General features: G+C 39.0%; 2 protein-coding genes across 3 annotated transcripts; one reads left to right on the plus strand and one right to left on the minus strand.

The window, feature by feature from the left end:
- The first annotated feature begins 1,183 nt into the window (after positions 1 to 1,183).
- On the plus strand, positions 1,184 to 20,601 carry rhogb (ras homolog family member Gb). 2 transcript variants are annotated; one of them, XM_061751244.1, is made up of 5 exons: positions 1,202 to 1,324; positions 6,000 to 6,061; positions 7,360 to 7,500; positions 19,188 to 19,358; positions 19,449 to 20,601. In XM_061751244.1, exons 3-5 carry the CDS (start codon positions 7,372 to 7,374, stop codon positions 19,722 to 19,724), a joined length of 576 nt encoding a protein of 191 aa, XP_061607228.1. In that variant the 5' UTR covers positions 1,202 to 1,324; positions 6,000 to 6,061; positions 7,360 to 7,371; the 3' UTR covers positions 19,725 to 20,601. The 2 variants fall into 2 exon arrangements, with proteins under 2 accessions (XP_061607227.1, XP_061607228.1); XM_061751243.1 differs by lacking the exon at positions 6,000 to 6,061 and having other exon boundaries at positions 1,184 to 1,324.
- A 2-nt stretch (positions 20,602 to 20,603) lies between these two features.
- On the minus strand, positions 20,604 to 25,898 carry pgap2 (post-GPI attachment to proteins 2). Its single transcript, XM_061751242.1, has 6 exons — positions 25,605 to 25,898; positions 23,803 to 23,983; positions 23,260 to 23,509; positions 23,011 to 23,117; positions 22,761 to 22,869; positions 20,604 to 21,619 (listed from the first exon to the last, which is right to left on the minus strand). Exons 2-6 carry the CDS (start codon positions 23,968 to 23,970, stop codon positions 21,489 to 21,491), a joined length of 765 nt encoding a protein of 254 aa, XP_061607226.1. The 5' UTR covers positions 23,971 to 23,983; positions 25,605 to 25,898; the 3' UTR covers positions 20,604 to 21,488.
- Between the last annotated feature and the right edge of the window lie 295 nt (positions 25,899 to 26,193).

Consider the following 26,193-nt stretch of genomic DNA (forward strand, 5'->3'; position numbering starts at 1 on the left):
CCTATGAGGACAATAATATGCAATGATATAGTCCAGATTCTCAAAGTGTGGTTCGTGTACAACTAGTGGCACACAGGCTCCATTCTAACTGAATACAAAACAATCCTAAGTATAGTTCAGCTTTATTTAACTTTTTAGTACAATGCATTTGACTTTCATCTTTAAGTACTGTTTGTTTGTAAACTTTTATTTAGGATATTTTTTTAAAAACTTTTATTAGTGGTACATTTTAATTGACCACTTATTTAAGAACTGTTTTTAATGTCCCTATATTTACACAGTGGTAATGTTCAAACTGCGCATAATGTTAGTGGCTTACAATAATATGAAACTGTTGTGCCTTGAGATATGAGTTGAATTTGTTCCATGGCCACATTTGTTACGCAAAACTCTCATGTCTCAAATCATCTTTCCCCATTGAAATAAATGGAAATGCCATTCATCCGTTCAAGCCTGCCCCATAAAAATTGTAGTAATGTTTTTAATAAGAAAAATAGCAATCTATAATATTGTACATGATAAAAATATAAAATAATAACATCATTAAATAGAATGTAAAGTGGTGGTGTGCGACTTGACCACCGGGAGGAAGTATAATACAGTCATGTAAACAAACGAAGAAGAGTTTCACTCAACCACTGTAAGTAATATTAGTGTTTTTCACAAAGGATAAAGATATAGTTTAGTTTGACAGTAAACTGGGAGGTGCATTAAACCACTTGAAGCCTCTTTCTTTGAATATTTATTCACTATGCCAAACCGTTGCCTGTCATGAAGTGAGTTGAATTCCCTGCCACCATACAGTGCTCCTATCTCAAAGTTTTAGCTTGTAAGTCAAAGCAAAAATAAATAAAAATTAAAAAGTCGGCTAAACAACGGCTTGTATCTTGAAAAACACGTCGGCTCACTCTTCACTTCTCACTTCTGTGTTCTTTTTGATGAGGACTTAGGCTTATTACCCTGCTGCAATTATTATTGGTCATGAAGTACCTGGAGAGCTAAGAATTTTTTTTTTGGTAGTATTAGATCTAAAAAAAAAAAAAAAAAAAAAAAGGTTGAGAACCACTGATACAGTCAAACTGCTTCCACTAAGTCACAACCGACACGAGTCCCGAGGCCTCCACTGGACTGCTTAAACTCCTCACAAAAGATAGGAATACCAGTACACACGCACACACATCCACAGAGCGGACGCCAGTAAACTTCCTCTTCCTCCTCCTGCTGCTGCTGCTTTCATGCTCCACCCATCCACACACCACAACCATGCACAGACTCACTGAGCAGAAGTGAACGGAGCGGGTGTGATCGGGCAGGACTGATGACGGTAAGTAGCTTTTTGACTCTTTGTGAGTGTGTCTGAATACATATTTTAATAATAGCAAACAGAAAAAACAGTAACTTGAGTCAAGCAATGATAGGATATTCCAAGTAGCCCAACACAGGACCATGTTTGTAGAAGTTGACATAACACATATTAACCATGATACAGTTATGTTAACATCACTGGTAATTATGGAAATGACAGCTATTATTAAACAATATTGAATTACAAGTACATGTATGCATTGGTTGCCCTGGTGATTTAACCGCAGAAGACAAATGGATACCACTATAAAACAGTAAAATGTAAATTTAAAGGGTAATTCAACTGTTATGAGAAAAAAACAGAAAATTGTCTCATTGGAACACATTAACAATAAAGTACTTCAATAATACTGACAATCAATATAGCGGTTTATTCTTTTTTTTAATTTGAATATTTTAGATTTTTAAATTACTGTTATTATATTCCATGATATGTTTTGATGGTAGTCTGATTTTGGTTACGTTATTATAGTTGGTCATACTTCATTCTGGATGCTGCTGCTACTGGAGTAGCAGTGACAAACCTTTCCTGCTTGACTTTCAACACACACACGCGAGCGCGCACGCGCACACACACACACACAGTTCCTCTATTGTCAGTCAGAGAGACTATGAGAGGCACGATTGTCAGCAAGATGGCATACTGTAAACATGGATGTCTTTCGCACACTCGCATGAACTCCAGTCGGAATGTGAAATCAGTGGAAAGACAGGTTCACCTATCTGCACATCTCTCTGTAGTACAGTATTACTTGGTACGGTATAACTATAACATGAAACCACAGCAACATAGAAATAAAAACTGGATTCACATCCTTTACATTTTCATTAATGAAGTGCATCTATTTATCTTGACTAGCTGCTTAGCTTTTCTATTATAGCAAGCTAGTTTTCTTAGCTAGCTAGTTAGCCTATCTGTCCAATCTGGCTACTTAACCATTTATGCAAACTAGTTTACTCATAATATTGATCTATCTTGGCTAGCTACTTAACTTATCAATTTAAGCAAGCTCATTTTTGAATTACAAAGATGCTATTGATGTATAGTTTAACAAGTGAGTTTTCTTCTATCGCTCTGTTTTATCTAGCTACATAGCTTATATATTTTATTAAACTAGTTTATTCAACCGCGACCCTTGTAAAGATAAGCGGCTCAGAAAATGGATGGATAGTTTATTCAATATCTGGGCTAGCAATATAACTTCTTTCTTCTTCTTATCTGTCTATTTATCTATCTATCATAGAAGCTAAGAGATTGTTGGCATACATATTTAGCATAAAGCTATTGGTATTGTTGCATTTCAAAATCTTATGTGAGTCAAAAAGACAAATACGGTATAGTTTTTGTTCATAACATGTCCCAAAATCATCTTTTGCTTATCTTTGTTTTAAAAAAAAAAAAATACACTACCACACACAATTGACACCAAAGGTCAGCTGCCATTTTGGAGAGAGGGAACTTCTCACCCGACAAATTTGGGATTTTTGCTTTTTTGCAAAATCTTATGTGAGTCAAAAAGACAAATACGGTATACTTTTTGTTCATAACATGTCCCAAAACCATCTTTTGCTTATCTTTGTTTTTAAAAAAAAGTACACTACCAGACACAATTGACACCAAAGGTCAGCTGCCATTTTGGAGAGAGGGAACTTCTCACCCGACAAATTTGGGATTTCTGCTTTTTTGCAAGAACCGCCCACCCCCACTCACACACACCAAATAACAAAAATAAGATGATGCAGCTGCAAGAACGCCAACGTTGAGCTATTATGAGAAATGTTCCCGTCAAGTCTTCATCCGTGGGATGAGGCAGTTCCTCAACAGGTCAGCAGACACAAAAACGAGCGAGATTAAGTAAAAATAGAGAGCTCAGCTGACCAGAAGGAAATGAAGCATTTTGTTACTTCCTTATAATGCTCACATAAAGAGGACTCGTTCGTTTGTTACGGTCCCATTAAACTTTCAATAAACATAATAGCTTAATGTTATTATAATCCTAAATTGTTTGCTGATTAATTTCCCTCAGTGTATGACGCTATAAAACAATATTGTGAAACCTGAGAGCATGGTTATCAACATTCTAAGACATCACTATCAGCATTTAACATGACTTTGGAGTTGTGTTTTTACACAATGAACATGTTCATCAGTCACTTGTAGCTGCTGCACTTGACTGATATTCATTCTTCTTCCTCTTTTTTCCCTGTTCACAATACTTCCCCTTTCTTCCACTCAATCATTTCTTCTGTCCGGCCAGTTTACAGCTTGCAGTTTTTACATTAACATACTGTGACTTGCTCGGTATACACAAGTGTTCTTGTCATTTTAATAGCATTAGCATTAGCATTAAATAACAGGATTTTTAAAAATTGTAATAGTAATAGGAACCTTTTCGTAACATAGGCCATTTCAGTCATTCCGTGAAACAATATAATCTGATGATAGATTTTTTTCCCGTCATATATTACGAGCTAAATGTTTTCAGGCTTTTTATTACTAAGAAACTGAAGAATTTCTCAAAGTGTGACATTCGAAACGTGTCGTTTTCATTTCAACATGAGACCACAATGACTTTTTGCTTAAGAAAAGCTTCCTTTTTTTTTTGTTTAACGTTTCAGTTTCCACATTCCAACATTGCAACACATTTCTTTCACAGTCCTCTACGTCTTGACGGGAAATTGCCCATAGGTGTGTGTACCCTGCCTCTGGACCAAAGTCAGCTGGGATAGGCTCCAGCTCATCTGTGACCCTTATGAGGACAAGTGCTCTAGGAAATGGAGGGATGTTGTAGTTGATCAACATTGGCCCTGCAGTAGATGGGGCGGGGTCAGCAATGGCTCATTTGTATGAGCCAAAACAGGTGAACTGTAATCTTGATCCTTGGGGTATTTTGACAAACACGTCACAGGCAGGTTCAGAAACCTAAAGGACTCTTTCAAAGTGTAGCGAAAAATGCATGTCTACTTTAAATACAGGAATACTAGTCCTAGTAATAATAGTAGTAGTTTTAGTAGTGCCTAATTTCGGAAGCGTATTGCATTCACTTGGATAAAAAAAACCTCCTGTTTTTCTGAGTAATTTTTTTGAGGGCTTTGTTTTTGTTTTTTTAAAATATTTTTTTCAGTTTTTCTGACAATTTTTTTTCCACCTGCTTTTCTGACAATTTTTTTCCACCTGCTTTTCTGACTATTTATTTTCAGTTTTTCTGACCCATTTTTTTCTGAGTTATCAGGACACATCGAACTCACGCGAGAACCTGCAAACTGCAAGTGACTCTTTGCGGACTCACTAATGACGGATTACTGCTGGGCCAGGATTGTGGTACATACGCCGGCGAAGCCGATTCCGGCGCCTCAGTTGCACACCATGCGGGTCCAGTATTTTCATCAGTCTCCTGATCGTCTCTTGAGTCACCACGTAGCCAGCCTGAATGCATTTTAAATGCATCATCTTGTATCCATGGAGCATACCATATCTGTCCAACGGATTCTGGACAAACATTGCTGTATCTAGCAGATCTGAATGGGCTTTCCTCCTGAACAAACGCAAAGTCCGCAGGTGCCGGCGCAATGTCGACAAACTAAAAACAATACCATCTATGTGACTCAAAGACAGGAGTATCTCCCAGTGTCTTAAACCAATATCAAAATAAAACTTGATTAAATAAGTCGGTCATGTTGCTTACTACGGAGTCCGCAAAGAGTCACTTGCAGTTTGATAGTAATAGTGATAATAGGTAGCGGCTAGTTAGAATGTCACAGTAGATATAGTAACAATTCCTGGATGTATTTTACAATTTTTCCTTTGTGCACATGATTTCCTGCTCTATTCTACTCCATATCTCTCGACTAACTGCATTCCAACATTTTTGGGGTGAGTAAGAGTAAGACTTAGAGAGTGGGTGGGAGGGCATCTTGGCAGCCTCATGGATGAAGCTACTCCAGCTGGGAGTAGGCCACTGGTAGGTTCTAGCATCTTCTCTCTCAACAGGCTGAGGAGGTTGTGTTTTGTGTGGCTAAGCTAATGGGATTTGGGAGATGTGAGCAAACCTTATGAAAATGATGTCAAATAACAACAGAAGATAATGTTTTTGTTAAAAACAAAGTGCAAGTGTAGAGGTTGAAGTTTGTCGAATGAGTGAACTGAGCAGACCTCCACCCAGAGTGAGATGAGGGTGGGGTCATATCCCAGGAGTCTGGGCTGAGCTGCATTCTCACAGTTTGTATTTCATTCTTTGGCGCCATGTCCACTGGAATAATACGATCACTTTTTCTGCACGGCAACTATGCGCATAACTAACGTCAAGGATCTCAATACTATTTCCAAAGATACACTGGCCTCCAATTGAGTTAATACTCCAGGTCTGTGTAGAATTTACTGGTGAAGAGGTGATTATCACGTGAATGATTTGATTTTACTCTCACCGACAGTAATTCATTGAATCAAGTTGACTTGTCACATCAATCAATTGTGATCATATAAGACTCCAGCTACAATAGAGACAATTTGTAATACAGAAGTGCCTTGAGATATTCGTTTAATTTGTTCTGTGGCCATGTTCGTAACTGAAAATGTAGCATTTGCAGATCTTCAAACACTGACACGGACAAACTCTCCTCTCTTCTCTTCTCAGGAGCCAGACGATGGGATGTAACGAGTCTCTAAATAATTAATTGAATCCAATAAGACGGACAGGTAAAGGCAGAATACTGTGTGTCTCCCAAAAAATACTGCATTTGTGTGCACTTCTCTAATTCAGTTTCCTCAAAAAAAAAAAAAAAAAAAAAAGATGCATTAATGAGGACATAATTTGGAAAATATTTGGGTCTCGAGAGTGCCTGCCTACCTACCATGCATGAAATTAAACATCCAAGTAAACCTTTTGTTATATGGCAATGAATGTTACCTTCTGATAAGTAGCTCATACTCGATTCCTCTGTGCAGTGGTCAACATGGTTTGGGTGGGGGATCGGTTATTGTGTTTGCTGATCTTTGAGCTCCGCCGCATGTGGCACATGCATAGAAGTGATCAGAAATTGAAAGCAAAGTGTATGTAGTGCTGTCTCCATGTGTGCAAAATGACCCCCACACTCCACCCTGGACTTCTTTTACCCAAGTAGTCGCTGCTTACCTCGTCGCAGGCCTCTAGCCCCATCCCCAGTCGCAAGCTGTACTCGGCATAGGTTCAGTAGTGTATCAGACAGGGTGAGCCTCCACTCACTGTCATGACACAGATAGGACCGCCCCCTCAAAATAGGCTAAGCTTTGCTAGGCTTGAATAATGGGGTGTAAGTATTCTATAATACTTGATCCTTTTGACAAAAGCATGTCACAGGCATGTTGTTAAGACACCCGGGAATTGTTTTTAATTGTGAAAACAATGTCCCCTTTAAGTGTTAAACATCCCTTCGTTTGACTTAATGTTCCCAATCGGGATTTAATTTTGTTATTTTGTGTTCGTAAGAGCCTTTGACTAGGTTCACATCCATCTCAGAAAACTGTACACACATTTGGTAAGTGTGAATTGAATTGTCATGTAAAAGGTGGTACAGTAATCTTATGCTTAGTCAGTTCACCTATTCAAATTCACCTATTTGCGTTGTCCAAAGGCCAGTCTAAATCGAGTCGGCGTCAACGAAGTTTATTGAAGTGACACATCTCGAGTGAGAGGCAACCTTTGTCGAGGGGGAGAGCAAAGTTTAGCCTGGGTTGTTGGTAAAAGTTAGGAGAGTCTTCGCCATGTGTCCATGTATACACACACTTCCTTGCTCTTGCATTTTTCAAATGAAAATCATCTGTAAGTCTTTTTTTTCCTTTTTTTTTAAGGGTAATGTTGAAAGATGAATCTGAAATGATAATAAACTGTTTTGGGATAGTTTGTTATATATTTACAGTTTTAACTGTTATTATCGGCAATTGTCTGTCTCTTGTCTAAAGTTAGCTAGGATATGCGGGCCGATCAGATAAATTATATATGTGTGTGTCTGTCGCAGGTTGGCGTGATCATGCAGACAATCAAGTGTGTTGTGGTGGGCGACGGCGCCGTGGGGAAGACCTGCCTCCTCATCTCCTACACTACTGGAGCCTTTCCCAAAGAGTACATCCCCACTGTGTTTGACAACTACAGCAGCCAGGTGCTTCTCATCTTTACATTTATTTGTTTATTTTTTTAAATAATTACTATTATTATTCAATAGATATACATGAAATTTAAATGTATTCTCTTAAATCTTGGATTAAACAATTGAGTTGTGATCAAATAAATACAGACCAGTCAGTCCAAGACCAACCTACTGTATATTCAGTGGGGCCTTGAGATATGAGTGATGTAACTCACAAGATTTTCAAGATAGGAGCCATCATTCGTCTGATTTTTTTTGCATTGACTTGCGAGTGCAAGCTTGCGATACCAGCGATGCATGGTGGCTGTGAGCTCAATCACAATAAGCAGCAGTTTGGCAAATAGTGAACAATTCATCAAAAAAGAGGCTTCACAATGTTGAATGCTCCTCCCAGTTTAAGTTACTGTCAAACTAAACATAAAACAAAGAGAATTACATGTGTATTCAAAAGAATCAAACAACGTTGCCTCAGCTGTTCAACAGTTCGGGGTCTCCGGTCTTCATAATGCGCCACACATTTTCAATGGGAGGCAGGTCGGGACTGCAGGCAGGCCAGTCTAGTACCCGCACTCTTTTACTACGAAGCCACATTGTTGTAACACGTGCAGAATGTGGTTTGGCATTGTCTTGCCGAAATAAGCAGGGGCGTCCATGAAAAAGACGTTGCTCGGATGGCAGCATATGTTTCTCCAAAACCTGTATGTACCTTTCAGCATTATTGGTGCCATCACAGATGTGTAAGTTACCCATGCCATTGGCACTAACAAAGCCCCATACCATCACAGACGCTGCCTTTTGAAAATAAATTTTCCTCTTTGGCACAGAGGACACAACGTCCACAATTTCCCAAAACAATTTGAAATGTGGACTCCCACAGAACACTTTTCCACTTTGCATCAGTCCATCATAGATGTGCTCGGGCCCAGAGAAGCCGGCGTCGTTTCTTGGTGTTGTTGATAAATGGCTTTTGCTTTGCATAGTAGAGTTTCAAGTTGCACTTACGGATGTAGCGCCGAACTGTATTTACTGACATTGGTTTTCTGAAGTGTTCCTGAAACCATGTGGTCATATCCTTTACACATTGATGTCAGTTTTTGATGCAGTGAAGGGATCAAAGGTGTTGGATTAATCTTACCCAACATTATAATAGACACAAAAGGAATGAAGACGCTTGTTACTTTTTCTCATGAGGAGGGCGTATGGGAGATTGTTCAGATCACAGTCTCTCAACACGCTCTAAACAATCCCCCCCCCTCGCTCCTGCATTTATTTGAAATAGGAGGGATTTACAATCATAATGTTCTAAGCAATAAGACACAACACAGAATATTTGATAATAAGAGGGTTTTTTCCCAGACATAGTATTTTAAGCAATAAGACACAACACATAATATTTGATATTATTCTAAGTAATAAGACACAACACAAAATATTTGATAATAAGAGGGTTTTTCCCCAGACATAGTATTCTAAGCAATAAGACACAACACATAATATTGGATCAACACCTGTCCCGACCCGACCACATCCGATCACGTCCTTGGTCCAAGCGTCCTTCCATGGATGATGCTGAGTCTTCTTTTTGAAGGCGAAACATCTAAAATTGTCCATCATACTAATGCAAGCTAAGCAAATAAATGATAACTTCTATAATATATTTAACATTTCCCTCCTGTTTATCATGTATTTGCACAAATTCTCATATCATCTTACAGTCACTTCATTTCGATTTTTAACTGTAGAATCATTTTTATGAAACAAATACATTTACACTCAGAGTAAACCTGTCATATATGAATGTTGTAGTTTAAATATCGTAATCATCTGTATCAGGAAACAAATCAGTTAAAGCAAAATCATCATTATCATCATTTTCATCATTATCATCATTATCATCATACAGTAAGGGATACATAAGCTCCAGACGATTCTCCATGGGGGTTATGGCTGTGGTGATTAATTTACTGATTAATGACCGAATGCATGGGATACAACAACATCCACATAATGTCAGAATGGCTGCAAAAACAGCAATTGATATCAATATTGGTGAAATTAGGGTTTTATATCTACCAAAAACGTCCATCCAGCTGTCCCACAAAGAAGTGTCCACCCCAGAGTGGTTCTTCATCTTGTGATTGAGGGTCCGTAGACCATCGATGGCTCTGGTCAAGCTCCCATCCGAAGCAGTATTGTTTGGAATGTATGTACAACATTGTTCTCCAAACATACCGCAAACACCTCCCTCTCTTGCGAGGAGCATGTCGACAGCTATGCGGTTCTGGAACGTCATTAAAGAGGTAGCCTTGAGCTGCTCATGCACAGCTTCCAACCCACTCTGAGTCCAATTACCTAATCTCTGTACATTGAAGTGGATGTAGTTTATCCTATCAACATTTTTATTAATCGTACACCACCAGCATATGAAAGACTCAAATCCTCCTGCAACTTGGTCAGCCAATTTGTATTGATTTGGCACCCCACGAGGAACTCCTATGGCGTCTATGTATGTTGGATTATTTTGCCCCTGCCAGGACAAATCTCTTTTTTGTCTATGTTCTAGATTGGACAAAAACATTGGTGTCCTTTCCATTAAATTTTGAACAGGAATAGGGTATACTGACACATGCAATATCAAAGTAATAATAGCGCATAATCCAGATTTATCTTTAGGTAATCTATCAAACAGTCTATCATCTCCGCACCACCACCAGATGTCGCTCCGTGATATTGGCACAAAATTTGGTTTGACTTTTAAGATTACTTTACACTGTGTGTCGTTCAGTGGTCCTAATTTTTTTCCTTTATTAATCATGTTTATACAAGTGAAATTATTTGGTGCTACTAAAGTAGAAAACATTGGTTTGTGTTTATCTGCTTCTGTTACGGGATATATAGGATCCCATGATTTACACCTCTTTGTTGGTACAGTAGCGTTCATTAATGGAATAATACAATCTTGTGATATTTGTGCCGGAACTATGCGCAACAAAGGCCTGGGACCCATGCAAACTACACAATCTTTTCTCGTTACATTTGCTGCTTGTTCCACCAATAATAACCAATTATTATTTTGTCCTGAAACTCCTGTGACAACAAGAAACCAATCATCAGTAGTTATTTCGTTAATCGTTAAAATGTATCCACCTTTATTTGAAGTTTCTGATGGCATTTCTGGTTCGACATGGTTCCCATAACACAATGATACTTGGAAGTGGGGATCTTTTCCGCCAGTATATGCCCACAAGCTCACCGTCAAACACATTGGTTGATTTGATTCGTATTTCAATATTAAACTATGGACCGTTTTGCTTAAATTAAATTTCTTTCTATGTTCTTTTGCTGTTCTTTTTGACCAACTGGACCAATCATAACCTGTTTCACCAATAAGGTCTTCCCATTTAAAGCCTATAGTTGCATACCAGTCATATCTATATCCCCAATTTTGCCCATTCTCTTGAGCGTCATTTGTGAGAGCCGCATATGGAATTATGATTAAAGCAGCTTGATTTTGGGGGGCACAAAATATTAAACCCTTTTGCCGTGTTTGGAGGCCATGCCCACAAACTTGATCATCAGTTGTACCCCTTTTGACACGAGTTAATGATCCAATTTTTGTTATTATTGGGTTTGTCATATTGGTCCAGTTGGTAGGTGATTTTTCATCAAAAAAATGGGTTCTATCATTTAGGGTGGGACGTCCCATGTACCACAAAAACAAAACCAACACCATAGTAGCCGAAATTACTACGTATCCACTTATCAAATGTCGTAACCAATGTGGGTGTGCCATTCTGCTGAGTTCTCACTAAACGGGTTAGTGTCTTTTTTCTTCACTGACCAGCAAGCGTTTTCAGAATCTACACATCTGCTCCCGCTCCGTTATCAGACTTTAGATCACCTTCCTTATTTGAGTACTCAGCTGAAATGACTCTTTTACAGTGTGTTAAATGAACCCACGTATTTCTTTCTGCTATTTTTAGGGCTGTTGGTGTTGTCAATAACACTTGATACGGTCCTTCCCACTTTGGTGAATGCCAGTGCTTCTTTTTGATGCTTCGAATTAGGACCCAGTCTCCCGGTCCAACCAACTTGGTTTCCTGCTGGGAAACATATTTACTTTTAGCAGATTCTTTTAAAACATTTTGTTTCTCTAACAACTTTCTCATGTAATCAGCTAAGTTTGTTTCGTCATCAAGTTCCCATTTTTGTTTAAATAACGGAAGTCTATAAGGTCTTCCAAACAACGCTTCGTAAGGTGTTAAACCTGTGGTGCTTGTAATGTTGATGTACATTTTAACGAGGTCAAGACACTGTGTCCATGACCTTCCTGTCTCTTCCATACATTTTTTCAGTCTATTTTTTATTGTCCCATTCATTCTTTCCACTAGACCTGCACTCTGAGGGTGGTAAGCACAATGGTTTTTTAAATTGATGTGGAACATGGTTCCTATTTTATTAATTATTTGGTTTACAAAATGAGTCCCATTGTCACTGTAAATGGTTTCAGGTATGCCATATCTTGGAATAATGTCTTTACATAGTGCTTTTGCCACCGTCAGAGCATCAGGTGATTTTGTTGGGAATAATTCGATCCATTTAGAAAATGCATCTATGATAACCAAGCAGTACTTCTTTCCTTCACTTTGACTTAATTCTATGTAATCCATGTGAATGCGTTGAAAAGGGTATGTAGGCACTGGGAATGTACCTCGAGTAGGTCGCAATTGCCCTTGCGGGTTATGTCGTGCACAGATCATGCATGCTCTACAATAATTCTTTGAATATAAATTGAAACCATAGGTTGTAAAGTGTCGATTTATCTGTGCCACCATCCCTCCAGTTGAGACATGTGATATTCCATGGCTCAATATCGCAGCCCATTTAAATAGGTTTTTTGGAAGTATTTGTTTCCCTTCTGTGCTAATGTAAATCTCATTTTGTAGTTTTGCACCTTGTTTTTCCCAATTATTGCGTTCTTGTTGTGGACTTTGTTGTTGCATATCTTTTAATGTTTGGTCATCTAATGTTTGTTGTTCAATCTGTTGTTTTAAACCTAAAAATGGTTTAAAGGCTGCTTCTCTCGCGGTTCTGTCAGCGAATGCGTTTCCTTTAGAAACCTTGTCTGTGCCTGATGTATGCGCAACACATTTACAAATTGCCACTTTTCGCGGATGTTGCACTGCCTGTAATAATTGTTTAAGTAATTCAGCATGAGTTACTGGCTTCCCTGTTGACGTAATCATTCCTCTGTTATCCCAATATTGCGCAAACACATGAACTGTGGAATAAGCATATTGGCTATCAGTATAGATTGTAACATCTTTATTTATCATTAGTTTGCATGCTTCGGTTAATGCTACTAATTCAGCAGCTTGGGCAGAGTAATGTGATGGTAGTGACTCAGCTTTTAGTATAATGGTATCAGTTACCACCGCGTATCCTGTTTTTGTCTTACCTAGTTCATCTTTTTTCGAAGAACCATCTACATATAGAACCTGTCCATTACTTAATGGTTGATCTTTCAAATCACATCTACATTTAGCAGTTTGTTCAGCCAATTCCTGACAATCATGCTGTGTGCCTTCATCAGGCAATGGTATTAGTGTTGCTGGATTTAAGGTTGTGCATCGCTCAACAGTCAAATGTGGTTGTGACAGCAAAATGGCCATGCAAGATAAATGCCTTGCAGGTGATAAAAATGCCATATTGGTTTGCAATAGTAGAGCAGACACTGTATGCGGCACTTTAAGAGTTAATGGATGAAATAACACTATTATGGAACTGCTTTCTATTGCCATTGAAGCTGCCACAACTGCTCTGACACAATGAGGTAATGCACATGTCACGTTGTCTAATTTAGTCGAAAAATAAGCTATTGGTCTTAGCTTATCACCGTATTGTTGTGTAAGTACGGAGGTCATGTAATAGTTTTTACAATCTACCATTTGAATGAATGGTTTATCATAATTTGGAAGGGCCAGTGCAGTGCTGGACACCAAATGTTGTTTAATGTCACAGAAGGCCTTTTCTGCCTCTGTATTCCATTGAATAGGTGATGTCATTTTAAGGTTTGTTTCATACATCAATTTTGACAATGGTGCAACAATTTCTGCATAGTTTGGAATCCATGCTCTACAATAATTTGTCAGACCTAAAAATGACATCATATGTTTCTTTGTCTGTGGTTTAGGGGCTTTTAAAACTATAGCTTTTCTGTCCTCTAATATAGTCCTTCCTCCTTCACTTAAATTATGGCCTAGATATTTGACTTGTTTTTTACACCATTGTAATTTATTTTTGTTAACTTTATGTCCCTCTCCTGCTAGATGATGCAATAAGGCCAATGAATCTTTGATGCATGTGTCTTTATCTAGAGATGCCAGCAGCACGTCATCCACATAAAGTAAAATTTGGCTCCCTCCTGGGGGAGTGAATTTCGACATGCTTGTTTTCATTATTTGTGAATAAATGGTTGGACTTTCACAGTAACCTTGTGGCAATCTAGTAAATGTGTATTTTTTCCCTTCAAATGTGAATGCAAACCAAAATTGACTTTTCTTTTCTACTGGTATAGAAAAGAAAGCATTACTTATGTCTACCACTGTAAACACTTTAGCGCTTGGTTTCAATGAATTTAACAATGTGTGTGGATCTGGTACGCATGCTGCTCTCTGAATTACTGCAGAATTTACTGCCTGTAAATCTTGCACCATTCGCCAACCAATTGAAGGTGGGGCCTTTTTTACTGGAAAAATGGGTGTGTTACATGGTGAATCTGGACAATCCACTATAACTCCTGCCTTAATTAGTGCTTCAATTACTGGTTTTATTCCTTCATGTGCATCTGGTTTTAACGGATATTGACGAATCCCTGGTCTATATTCTGTTTTGGGTTTAATTTGTACTGGTAAAGCCCCTTTAATAAGGCCTATATCAAATGGTCCCGTGGACCATAATTCTTTGGGTACTTTTTTCAATGTTTCTTCATCAATTTCAGTGAGAATCATTTGGTCTAATCAAACAGGTTGCATGTGTTTCCCTTCATCAACCTGTATTGTCCAAAACACCGCCTTTCTAATTAGACCAGTTGATGCACTGTATTCCAGTTTGTTTTCTATTTGCTGCCAATCATCTATCTCTTGTCCTTGTTTTACTAATGTTCCCATATGTTTCCATTGTGACTCATAATCTTTGCACAACGAAACATGTGGGACACTTGTATTTTTATACAGTTCCTTTAATTTGTCTGGTAAAATAATTCCTGCCGCGACTTTAGCTTCATTATCTGAGTATAGATAATCTACAGTAATCTCATTAGGTGTCGCATGTCGTAACTTGTTTTCATATTCGAGGTCTGGCCCTTGTGTGTTATTGTACCACAGAATTATATGCAGCTGATCACATTGTTTTTTATCTTCAAATTCTGTGATAAGCTGCAAGGCTGCAGACACTAGGGCCTTCCCCATGTTTAACGGTGGTTTGTTTGTGATATCGATTGTGTAATAGAATGTATTTTCTTTGTTTTCCAGTGTTAAATAGAGGTCCTCTCTCTTTAATTCATGTTTTCGTTTCACTACAATATTTCCATTTGATGATGGAATGAGTACAAGTCCTAATTGGAATAAGCCATCTCTTCCCAACAAATTCACAGGGCACTCCGGGACCTCGAAAATGGGCATTCTACAAGTTTTTCCCTGTGGGTCTCTAATCCACACAGGCTCAAGTTCCATGGCAAAAGTAATTTGTCCATTTGCAGATCTCACTAGTGCCTTATGTCCCGATAATCTGGAACCTGGAATCTTTTCCCGACATGCAGTCCTACATGCCCCTGTATCGCAAAGAAATGTCATTTGTTTACCATTTACTGATAAAGTTATTTCAGGTTTTTCAGTGTCCAAACTCAGAATGTCCTGTAAATTGAAATCCACCTCCTCATTCTCTGTAATTTTTACACAGGAGGATTTGTTGAGTTGGGAAGCAGGCTGGCTTAGTCATGCAGTAGTTTGTCCGTATTCTCTCTTATTTTTATTAGGACAATCACGCGCAATGTGACCTTTGTTTCCACAGCACCAACAGATGTTCTTATCACAATAATTTCGATTTCTATCATTTCTTACTCTCCAACGGCCTCTGCCGCGTCCCCTAAAATTATCTCTTTCTCTGCCTTGATAGTATATTTCTGCTCTTTCGTCGAGGAAGGCATCAATTTTTTTTTTCTTCTTTTTCTCTAACATTCTCTCTGCGTGGAGGGCATGATTAACATATTCCTCCAGTGGGCCAGTTGCTAGGTTTATCCAATGTTTATCTACCCATCTGTTAATGTGTTCTTTTGAATTCGCATGTAAAGCATTTTTTAACTGCTGTTGGTAAGGGCCCTGAGGACTAGCATCCTCATTCAAGCCGCTGTTTGCTTTAAAACAAGCAGTCATTCTAACTCTATATTCTTCAAAAAGTTCGTCATCCTTTTGTTTCACCCTATTAATTTCCGTGTAATTTGCTCTTTTGCGGAACCTGGCTGTGGTTCTCTCTATCAAACCCCTAACTCTATATTGTAATTCTTTGTCATCATGTGGCATTATAACACCATGTTGCTTTGGGTCCCAATCCCCTCGGCAAAGATGCCAATCAGGTCCCATTGCCGTCATCCAAACTTGTTGAGTCTCAGTCCCATTTAAATGATAAGATTGTCTAAGATTTTCTATTTCCTCAACAAACTGGACAATGTCTACTTTGTAAGGTGTGATGCCGGCTACGGCCTTTTTCACATCCTCATTTGTCCAGGTCCTATAGACCAAAAGAGTTTCTCTGCGATCTTGTTGTACATTCGGATTTGCCACTTCAATCATCGGAAATAAATCCATATCTCCCTCGTCTGAGGTTATATTTGTTATTTTGGGAGTGGGAGAAAATGTTTCTCCCAAATTTCTAGACCAATTCATTTGTACCCCTCCCGATCGTAAAATTCGTTGTGTTTGTGCCTCTTGAGTTGGAGGATTTTCATGAGGTGGCAAAACCGGGTACAATGGTGCTGATGCTTTTGTTTCCTTACTTTTTTTACAACTTTCTTCAATTATCTTTTTCTCGCTTGTTCTTATTATTGGTCCTGTCTCGTCATCTTCCTGTCTTTGAAACAACATATTTTTATGTCTACCTTCCTGCTCTTTTTGTTCATTTGTTAAGTGTTTCTTATTCTCCCTTCCTTTTTCTCTTTTTGACGCCATGTTTAACCAGAAGAGTAAGTCGTCAAATCCATCTTTTTGTATTTGTGATATATCATTTTTGTGTCGACACTTTATTTCGTTTTGAAGTTTCACTATTTTTTGCGAATTTAGCTGGCCAGCAAAACCGTATTTGGTTATCCACGTGTTTAAATGTTCTATTTTGGAAGGGTTTTGGAGTTGAACATATTTCCAATCTTTACATGTTAGGCCTATTTTTGGATCCGGTTTATTGTTGTTATTTCCCATTTTTGTGAATTTGGAAGTCAGTTCATTTGCACCTAGAGTGACCTAAATACTGACTTTATTCAAAAATGACAGGGTGACAATTAATGTCTGAGTTTTGGTAATTCTCAAGCTTCTACCCTAATTGGGGCGGAGAATTCTTGCCTTTGCTTCCAAACTCAGTTGTCACTTACAATCCTGTCTTATAAATTCATACTTTTACACATACACACGATATTAATAACGTTTTTATAAACACACGAAAACACGGAAACACAGAAACACAGAAATACAGAAATACAGAAACACGGAATTTAAGTACGTACAGGACTCCGCCGTCCCCACGGATTTTATCGGATTCCGTCCTCCATCAACTTGCCAGGGACTAGTATTACACAAGGTTTATTCTGCCGCAGACTTCTTCGTCGCGCAATTCATTCACTCTTTTATTCCTTTTTCCTAAAAAAATTTTTTAAAATTTAACTCACCAAAGTCGTCTTCAATCCTTGGATTGTCGTCAACCTCCAGATCCCAGTTGAGAAGTCCGAAGACCAGTCCCGGAAAGGGTCTCAAATGCCGTGGCCACGGTCTCTTAACTGGATGTCAGCTCCACAACTGGAATCTTCGGGTGTGTTGACATCCGGCTCGAAGGACCAATTTATGTTGGATTAATCTTACCCAACATTATAATAGACACAAAAGGAATGAAGACGCTTGTTACTTTTTCTCATGAGGAGGGCGTATGGGAGATTGTTCAGATCACAGTCTCTCAACACGCTCTAAACAATCCCCCCCCTCGCTCCTGCATTTATTTGAAATAGGAGGGATTTACAATCATAATGTTCTAAGCAATAAGACACAACACAGAATATTTGATAATAAGAGGGTTTTTTCCCAGACATAGTATTTTAAGCAATAAGACACAACACATAATATTGGATCAACACCTGTCCCGACCCGACCACATCCGATCACGTCCTTGGTCCAAGCGTCCTTCCATGGATGATGCTGAGTCTTCTTTTTGAAGGCGAAACATCTAAAATTGTCCATCATACTAATGCAAGCTAAGCAAATAAATGATAACTTCTATAATATATTTAACAAAAGGTCACGGGCATTCAATGTTGGTTTTCGGCCTTGCTGCTTACATGCAGTGATTTCTCCAGATTCTCTGAACCTTTTGATGATATTATGGACCGTAGATGATGAAATCCCTAAATTCCTTGCAATTGTACGTTGAGGAACATTGTCCTTAAACTGTTCGACTATTTTCTCACGCACTTGTTCACAAAGAGGTGAACCTCGCCCCCATCTTTGCTTGTGAATGACTGAGCAATTCAGGGAAGCTCCTTTTATACCCAATCATGGCACCCACCTGTTCCCAATTAGCCTGTTCACCTGTGGGATGTTCCAAACAGGTGTTTGATGAGCATTCCTCAACTTTCTCAGTCTTTTTTGCCACCTGTCACAGCTTTTTGAGAATGTGTTGCAGCCATAAAATTCTAAGTTAATGATTATTTGCTAAAAAAAATCAAGTTTATCAGTTTGAACATTAAATATCTTGTCTTTGTAGTGTATTCAATTAAATATAGGTTGAACATGATTTCCAAATCATTGTACTGTTTTTATTTATGTTTAACACAACATCCCAACTTCATTGGAATTGAGGTTGTATAATAGAAATTGCCATCGAAAACACTTAACTGTGAGAGTCGATAGTCGTACTTTTAGAACCCTTAAGCAATGGATATTTGAACACTGATGTTGGAGCAACACATGCAGACAGAAAATACTTCTTGGCATATATTTTTTATCCATATGAAAAATGACTAATATTACAGCATTTGAGTCACAGTAGAAGCAGAAGTAATACTGTTCTTCATTTGTGTCTGCATAATTTTATTGTACTGCATCCTCATGGTCATGGCGGGCACATAAGGAGCACCACAATGAATTGAATTGCAGCATTAGATCATGATGCACGTACTGTTTAATTCTTTACATTCTATTTAATTTTGTTATTGCTCTGTTTTTTATAAAGTACAATATTATAGCGTGCGAGTTGACCTTATTAAAAACATACATGTTGCGGGGTAGGGCTGTAATAGATTAATGGTATTTCCATTTATTTATTTAATTGGGAAAAGACGATTTGAGATACTTGCGTTTTGAGTTCCCAGCCTGGTCACAGAACCAATAAAACTCCTTTCTCAGGGCACCACTGTACTTACTTTGTGCTCATGGTGCATTCAGGTGACAGTGGACAGCAGAATCATCAGCCTGAACCTCTGGGATACGGCGGGCCAGGAGGAGTACGACCGCCTGAGGACACTGTCGTATCCGCAGACCAACGTCTTCATCATTTGTTTCTCCATCTCAAGCCCAGCATCCTACGAGAATGTCAAACACAAATGGCACCCTGAGGTTAAAAAAAAAAAAAAACAAGTCGGACATCTTTGATTGACAGTTCTTGGTGAGTATTCGGGGTTTTCTTACATTGCCTCATCCCTTTAGGTGTCACACCACTGCCCTGGCGTCCCCATTCTCTTGGTGGGCACCAAGAGCGACCTCCGAAACGACATAGACACCCAGAGGAAGCTGAAGGAGCAGAACCAGGCGCCTGTCACTCATCACCAGGGCGTGGCGCTCGCCCGCCAGATCCAAGCCGTGCGCTACCTGGAGTGTTCCGCCCTCAATCAGGACGGCATCAAGGACGTGTTCACCGAGGCCGTCAGGGCCTTCCTCAACCCAGAGCCCATCGTCACCAAGAGGCATTGCGTGCTGCTCTAAGAACCAAAACACCGAGTGGACTGAACAGGGCTCATTTGTGCTTAAGAGACTTGTTTTTATCTTTTAAAAATGTGATTAGGATTTTTTTTGTGTTATTTGTCTGAGCCTGAGATTGGCTGGCGACCAGTCCATGGTGTACCCCGCCTTTCGACCTTAGTATACTGATTTAGCCTCCAGCTCACCACGACAAGCGCAATACAAAATGGATGGATGGAATTATAAATAATGACTGGAAATAAAAATATTCATTCTATATCAGGTAATTTAAGTGGGTCTTCAAAATTGACCCCACCCACCTCAAAATGAGCCAGCAGAACTGTATGATTTTCTCCTATCAGTACATTTTGAGAAATGTATGAAAATTTTCACAAAATCCAATCTTTTGTATATTTTTTCTATGGAAATAAAGACTATACAGTAATAATAGATTGGGGGGGGGGGGGGGGGGAATCACAAGTTACGAAAGTCTTTCAATAGTGCCCTAAAATTTATTTCCTGAGATGAAATACATATACGTACACGTTTGAAGTTGAAATGAAATGTTCCCGGTGAAACATTGTCTCAGAATCTCTTTGATTGTGAAAAATGACAAACAACAAGAGTTCCTGCAGAGGCCTTTGGGGAGGAAGAGCCGACCGGAGATGGCATGAATTCTCCTACGTTTACGGATGTCACCTTTTCCGCCGCGGCGACTCCTTGGAGGCGGGAAGCCGTTTCCTCTTCCTGTCTGTAGACTCTTTCCCTTTCTTTCAAGCCGTCGTCGAGCTGTCAGAGGAACCTAAGGCCCGCCATGTAGTTATAAAACTAACTGCTGTTACAAAATGACCAAAAATGTCGATAATATATCAGAATAAATATTTGTTTGATCTTTGCGTGATACAGGGTGTCCAGAGTGTCTTTAATATTTAAAACGTATTACAAAAGCAATTGAAAAGATATGTTCAATAAACCGCTATAAATGGTTGTTCCTTATCAAAAGGCACAATGTATTGTGGTTTATTAAAAAAAATATAAATGATTACAGACTCCGAAAGACATCCACTGTAAAGTGTAAAAAGACTTCATGCACAAGCTGTGTGTGTGTGTACACACACGTTTATAAAGGCCCTAGGATGACAATAAAAACTGAAGTGGCGCCTGATGGGGAAAAGCTCTCGCATACCTGATCTGTGGTCATATAACTTGAGTAACATCCTAACTCCCTCAATGACAGTTCTTTTTGATGTTTATATAAGTTGTCTGAGTCAGCAAGGGAACCAGGGGTTGGATTTCATAGTTTCTCGTTGTAACTGTAAAAAACATTTGATCAGATTTTAACGTGGCACTGACTGACCACATCACTGTGGTTCTAGACTTTTTATGGGCTCTTTAAGCAGATTACAAAACATCATCCTAACCGTTTTCAAAAAATTAGACATCATAGAAACTAACACGTTCAACGGCACGCCACACATACATTGATGTCTGCCGTAGTACCAAGACTGGCCTGTGAGAGGCAGCACAGTGCCACAGGACATCCAGACTTCCAGAAAATACAAAGAAAAACAAGTGGTAGTAGAAGAAAAAAAAACTGAAGAAGCTAGGCTAACAGTTAGCTTAACTGGTAACTACATTGTGGTGGCAAATTCTTCCCAGGTCCAACTCAGTGTTGACCACTCACATAAAAATTGGCGATCTTAAATATTGAGGGGAGGAACAATCACTTTTAGCACACCCGACAACTACAGTAAACTTAAACAGAATTTAAACTGCGTCCTGTGGTTTTCAGTATTTTTTGTCTTCAGGCAGTATGGCCACCACCACAAATTCTTTCCCAAAGTCCAAGATCGACGTGGTGTGGAAGGCCATGTTGGAGAAGACCACCAGGTACTCGAAGAAAGCAAACAGCGTGTAGACTGAGGACAGCAGAGCAAGCAGCGTCAATAAGTAGGCACAATGAGACCAAGTATTTCTTTCTCCTCTGCATTTTGGCGTGGTTGTCATTGAAAATCAACATTTCAGAAAACATGGGGCAGGCTGTAGACTTTCCAAAATTCCATCAATTGTCCAATTGTATGTGGTATTTCCCAGAAGAGTATGTATACAACCATGTTTTTCCTCCTCACTATTGATTTTTTTTGCAATTACAAAACGACAGCCATACGAGTGCTGATTTTAAGGACGTTTAGCACATGTATGCATAAACGTACAGTAGAACCTCCAAAGTTGAATCCCCCAAAAGTGGTACAATTTAAAGAGCCAACAATGACACTTAACATGACATAGGAAAAGGTCTGATTGCTTAATACAATAGGAACAATACAATAACAAACAAATACAGTGATTATACACTACACAATACTTGTGAATTCCAGCACTACTTATAAAACGCCACTAGGTGACACTCTCAATGTCAATGTGAGTACTGTAACTTTACTTTTAGACCCGTGCGATCTGATCACGTCATCTGAAATTGGGGCTGATCATGAAACTTTCAACTGAACGGTGAATATTGATTATTTTTTTCCCCAAAGGTCATAAAGTGACAAAATACTACTGAGGTATCATATTTCCAAATGGAACTATAATAGCGTAGTTTTATATCACATAGTGGTATCAGATTGGTGTGACGTAGATTTGGGTGCAAAAAAATGTGATCGGGACCTCCCTGTTTTAGTTTTATTTGTGTTTATTCAACAGTTGTTAACATCTCTTGTCACTTGTATGGCAGTCAAATGTTAAGAATGTTAAAATATCACTTAAAATATTGCCTCTAGTCTCCTTGAGTATCATCATAAATTAGTACACTCTGCGGCAACAGACAATTTCAGATAGGAAAAAAATGTTTTAAAAGTTGAGCTATTGAGCTATAAAGTCAACAAGCATCACAGAACAGATTGTGCTCTACTTCGGAGGTTCTACTCATTTTATCAAGGATATGGAGAGAATTTTGTTTAAAAAGAGAGTTTTAAGAAGGCTACGCATACTGTACATTCATTAAAATACATGCATACTTAGTCTGAGTCTTTAAAGACATCAAGTCATAAATAGGCTCACCTCCGGCCTCACAGTGTATGTTGTGGCGTCTGAAGAAGTACGCGGCAGCCACACAGCAGCTCAAGTTGAAGAGGAGCAGGCGCACCTTCCACCTGTACGACCTCAGCTCCTGACCCGGACAAAATATGTTTAATCGATTTAAGGCACTGCGTCCCCTCCAAATGTAACTCTAAATCATCATAACACAGTGGTGTCAAGACAAATCTATCGAACAAGAAAAGCAAAACACACAAACATGAGTTGAATTTACCTCTTGGTTCACATAGTGTGTCTTGATCAAATACCACAATCTGCATGTAATAAGCATGTACAGTTGTGAGCTCACAATGAACGTCAGGAAGCCGCCTTTGTGAACAGCTGCAGAGAGAAAAACGAGATACTATTACACATATTGTATACTGTTCACAATAAATACATTCTTTTTTAAGTCTGTGTAGAAACTGATTGGCAAAAAAATATATAAAAAAACGTCCTGTAATCTATGAACCGGCTTACTCACTGTAGATCTCTGTGGACGCTACGTAGGTGAGGAGCAGCAGGGCACAGTTTTCAGACAGGTTGCACACGAACGCCAGCCAGCTCAGGAGCAGCTCCGGAAGCCTGGCGGCAAAGCGATTTCGGTAGAAACTGAAATACGTGGCAGCCAACAGGAACCGTGGCGCTGAGTGCAGCCCGATGCAGAAGCGCCAGATGTAGAGCTCCGGCACGTGGCTGATGGCAGCACTGATGGACGGGAGGTAGTTGGACACCTGGTAGAAGGGACACACGCACAGAGTTTCATAGTATACCGATATTACATAAGTACCGCGATACCTCACCATCAAAAATGAAACGATACCATGTTTTTAGTACTGGGACTTCTGCGCATGTCAGCAAAAAATTGGCTAAGAGTACGTATATTTCAGAGTCTGTACTTTTTAAACTCTTGCATAAGGATTCGAATCAACACGTCTGCCTTTACCAGTTTATTTTTATGCAGGTATCTGTACTTCTAATTAAGTACAGAGTGTGAGTACTTTTGCCACCTCTGGTCAGAACTTACATGACAGTGCGTGTAGTTGACATCTTCAAAGTGGTATATGATAGAAATGAACAGGGACAAAAGTAGGCCAGCCACAGGGAGAAGAACCATCCCTATGACGAAGATGGTGTAGGAAAGCCGGATTAGGGGCCGATCCCGTTCCAGACTGCTGTATGGGAGGTGGAGCATCCTGGCCTGGGTACTAGCAGAAAATAGAAACCAGGTCAGGGGTTTAAGTGGGAACATTATGGAAAAATAAACTTTTTAATGGCTTGTATACAATAGGATCTCTGGAATGCCTGTTCAAGCATAATATGAAATTAAGCAGTCAAGAAAATCTTTTGTAATGGGTCCATTTCTGAAAATACGTCTGTCAGAGAGCCAGCCGGTCTGCACAGTATTTCTGACATGATCAGCTAGGTTGGACAAAGCTCCATACTCGAGTCACATTCAAGCAACAGGGTGTAGAAAGTGTATTTTAATTCTTGATCCTTAGGATATTTTCATGAAAGCATGGCACAGAAATGTTAAAGCAAAGCAAATTTATTTATATAGCGCATTTCATACACAAGGTAACCAAATGTGCTTTACATGATTAAAAGCATTTAAAAACAAATAAAAGCTCATAAACATTTAAAACAGAGAAGAAAAGAAGCAAATAAATAAAAGTACAATTAAAACAGCATACAGTGCAAGAAATATTATTTAAAAATGGAAATACTCTAAAAAGCATGAGAAAAAAAGAAAATGAGTTTGTAACCTAGATTTTAAAAACATTCACACTTGGGGCTGATGTCACTTCTGCAATTTATTCCATTTGTGTGCAGCATAATAGCTAAATGCTGCTTCACCATGTTTGCTTTGGACTCTGTGCTCCACTATTTGACCCGAGTCTGTCGCTGCAGCATTCTGAATGAGCTGCAGCTGTTTAATGCTCTTTTTAGGGAGTCCAGTCAGAAGACCATTACAATAGTCAAGTCTACTTGAGATAAAAGCATGGATGACCTTCTCCTGGTCTGCTTGACACATGCAAGCCTTCACTCTGGATATGTTCTTCAGATGGTAGAAGGCAGTTTTAGTAATTGATTTGATATGACTGTTGAAAGTCAGGTCGGAATCTCTCAGAACACCAAGGTTTCGGACTTGGTCTTTGGTTTTTAAAGAGACTGACTCCAGGTATTTACTAACAGCAATTCTCTTTTCTGTATTGCCAAAAACAATTATCTCAGTTTTGTTGTGGTTTAATTGAAGAAAATTTTGGCTCATCCAGTTATTTATGTTTTAGACAGTGACACAACACCTCAATTGTACTGTAGTCACGTGGAGACACTGCCAGATATAAATGTGTTTCATTTGCATAGCTATGATAGTCAAAATTAAAGCTCTGAAGAATTTGACCCAAGGGTAGCATATACACGCTGAACAGGAGGGGTCCAAGAACTGACCCTTGAGGGATCCCATAGGTCATTGCCATTCGATTATTAAAAATATATGGTAGGTGTTAAATAATGGAAAAAAGCACAGTATGTCTTCTTTATTTGCTTTGGGCCTCCACTTCACTCTAATATCTGCAACATACGCAAACCTCATGTTTATACGGCCTTGAAATAATTTTTTTTTGTTGTTGTTGTTTTTTGTTATAAATTGGATGCTCATTAATCGAAGCTGACAACGACAGCCAGCGGAACAAAGTGCTACATTATCTCAGTGTTCCATTTCGTCTTAAGGTGTGTAATCCAGTCAAGCGTGTAAAAACATTTCCCGTGACGTCGCTCCGCATCACTATTGTGTGTAATTAAATCCCTTCTACGTCAAAAACTCACGTTTACTGCTCTCCGTGCGTGTTATCCCGAGACATTCCACCGCGTTCAGCCTCCGAAGAGTCCAGTTAGCTCGGTCTAGCTCCGCGGCTAAACGGAGCTTCGAAGTAGAGCTATCTACTACACAAAATGTAGTTGTGATATCAAATTAAAAACATTAACTCCATTTGTTTGCCTTTCTTCTCAACTGTTGTGGTGACTTCAATATGAACGACCCATTAAAAACATCTTTACTCTGCTACGGGCAAAGTTTACCCTTACATCCAGTGTCCATAACCGATAAGGGACAGGAACTACTTCCGGTAGCGGACTTAAAAATAAAAGCACAGTTGACACAACGACGGAAGTGTTAAATTACTTTCTCAATAAAGACAGTCTTAAAAGTTCGAGTAGGCTTTACATTAGACCAGTGGTTCTCAAACTTTTTAAGTAAAACTTTAAGAAAACACAGTAACATTATGTTCAGTTTGAACATTAAAACTGTGATTGAATATAGAAAGAAAAAACCTGAATGATTCAATTAAAATGAAACGTAAAATACAAATTGTACCCCAAATACATGCTTAAAAACCCACGCAGGGACGGGGAGAAC

This window comes from Phyllopteryx taeniolatus, chromosome 17 (assembly GCF_024500385.1).
Source record: "Phyllopteryx taeniolatus isolate TA_2022b chromosome 17, UOR_Ptae_1.2, whole genome shotgun sequence".
NCBI classification, from domain to species: Eukaryota; Metazoa; Chordata; class Actinopteri; order Syngnathiformes; family Syngnathidae; genus Phyllopteryx; species Phyllopteryx taeniolatus.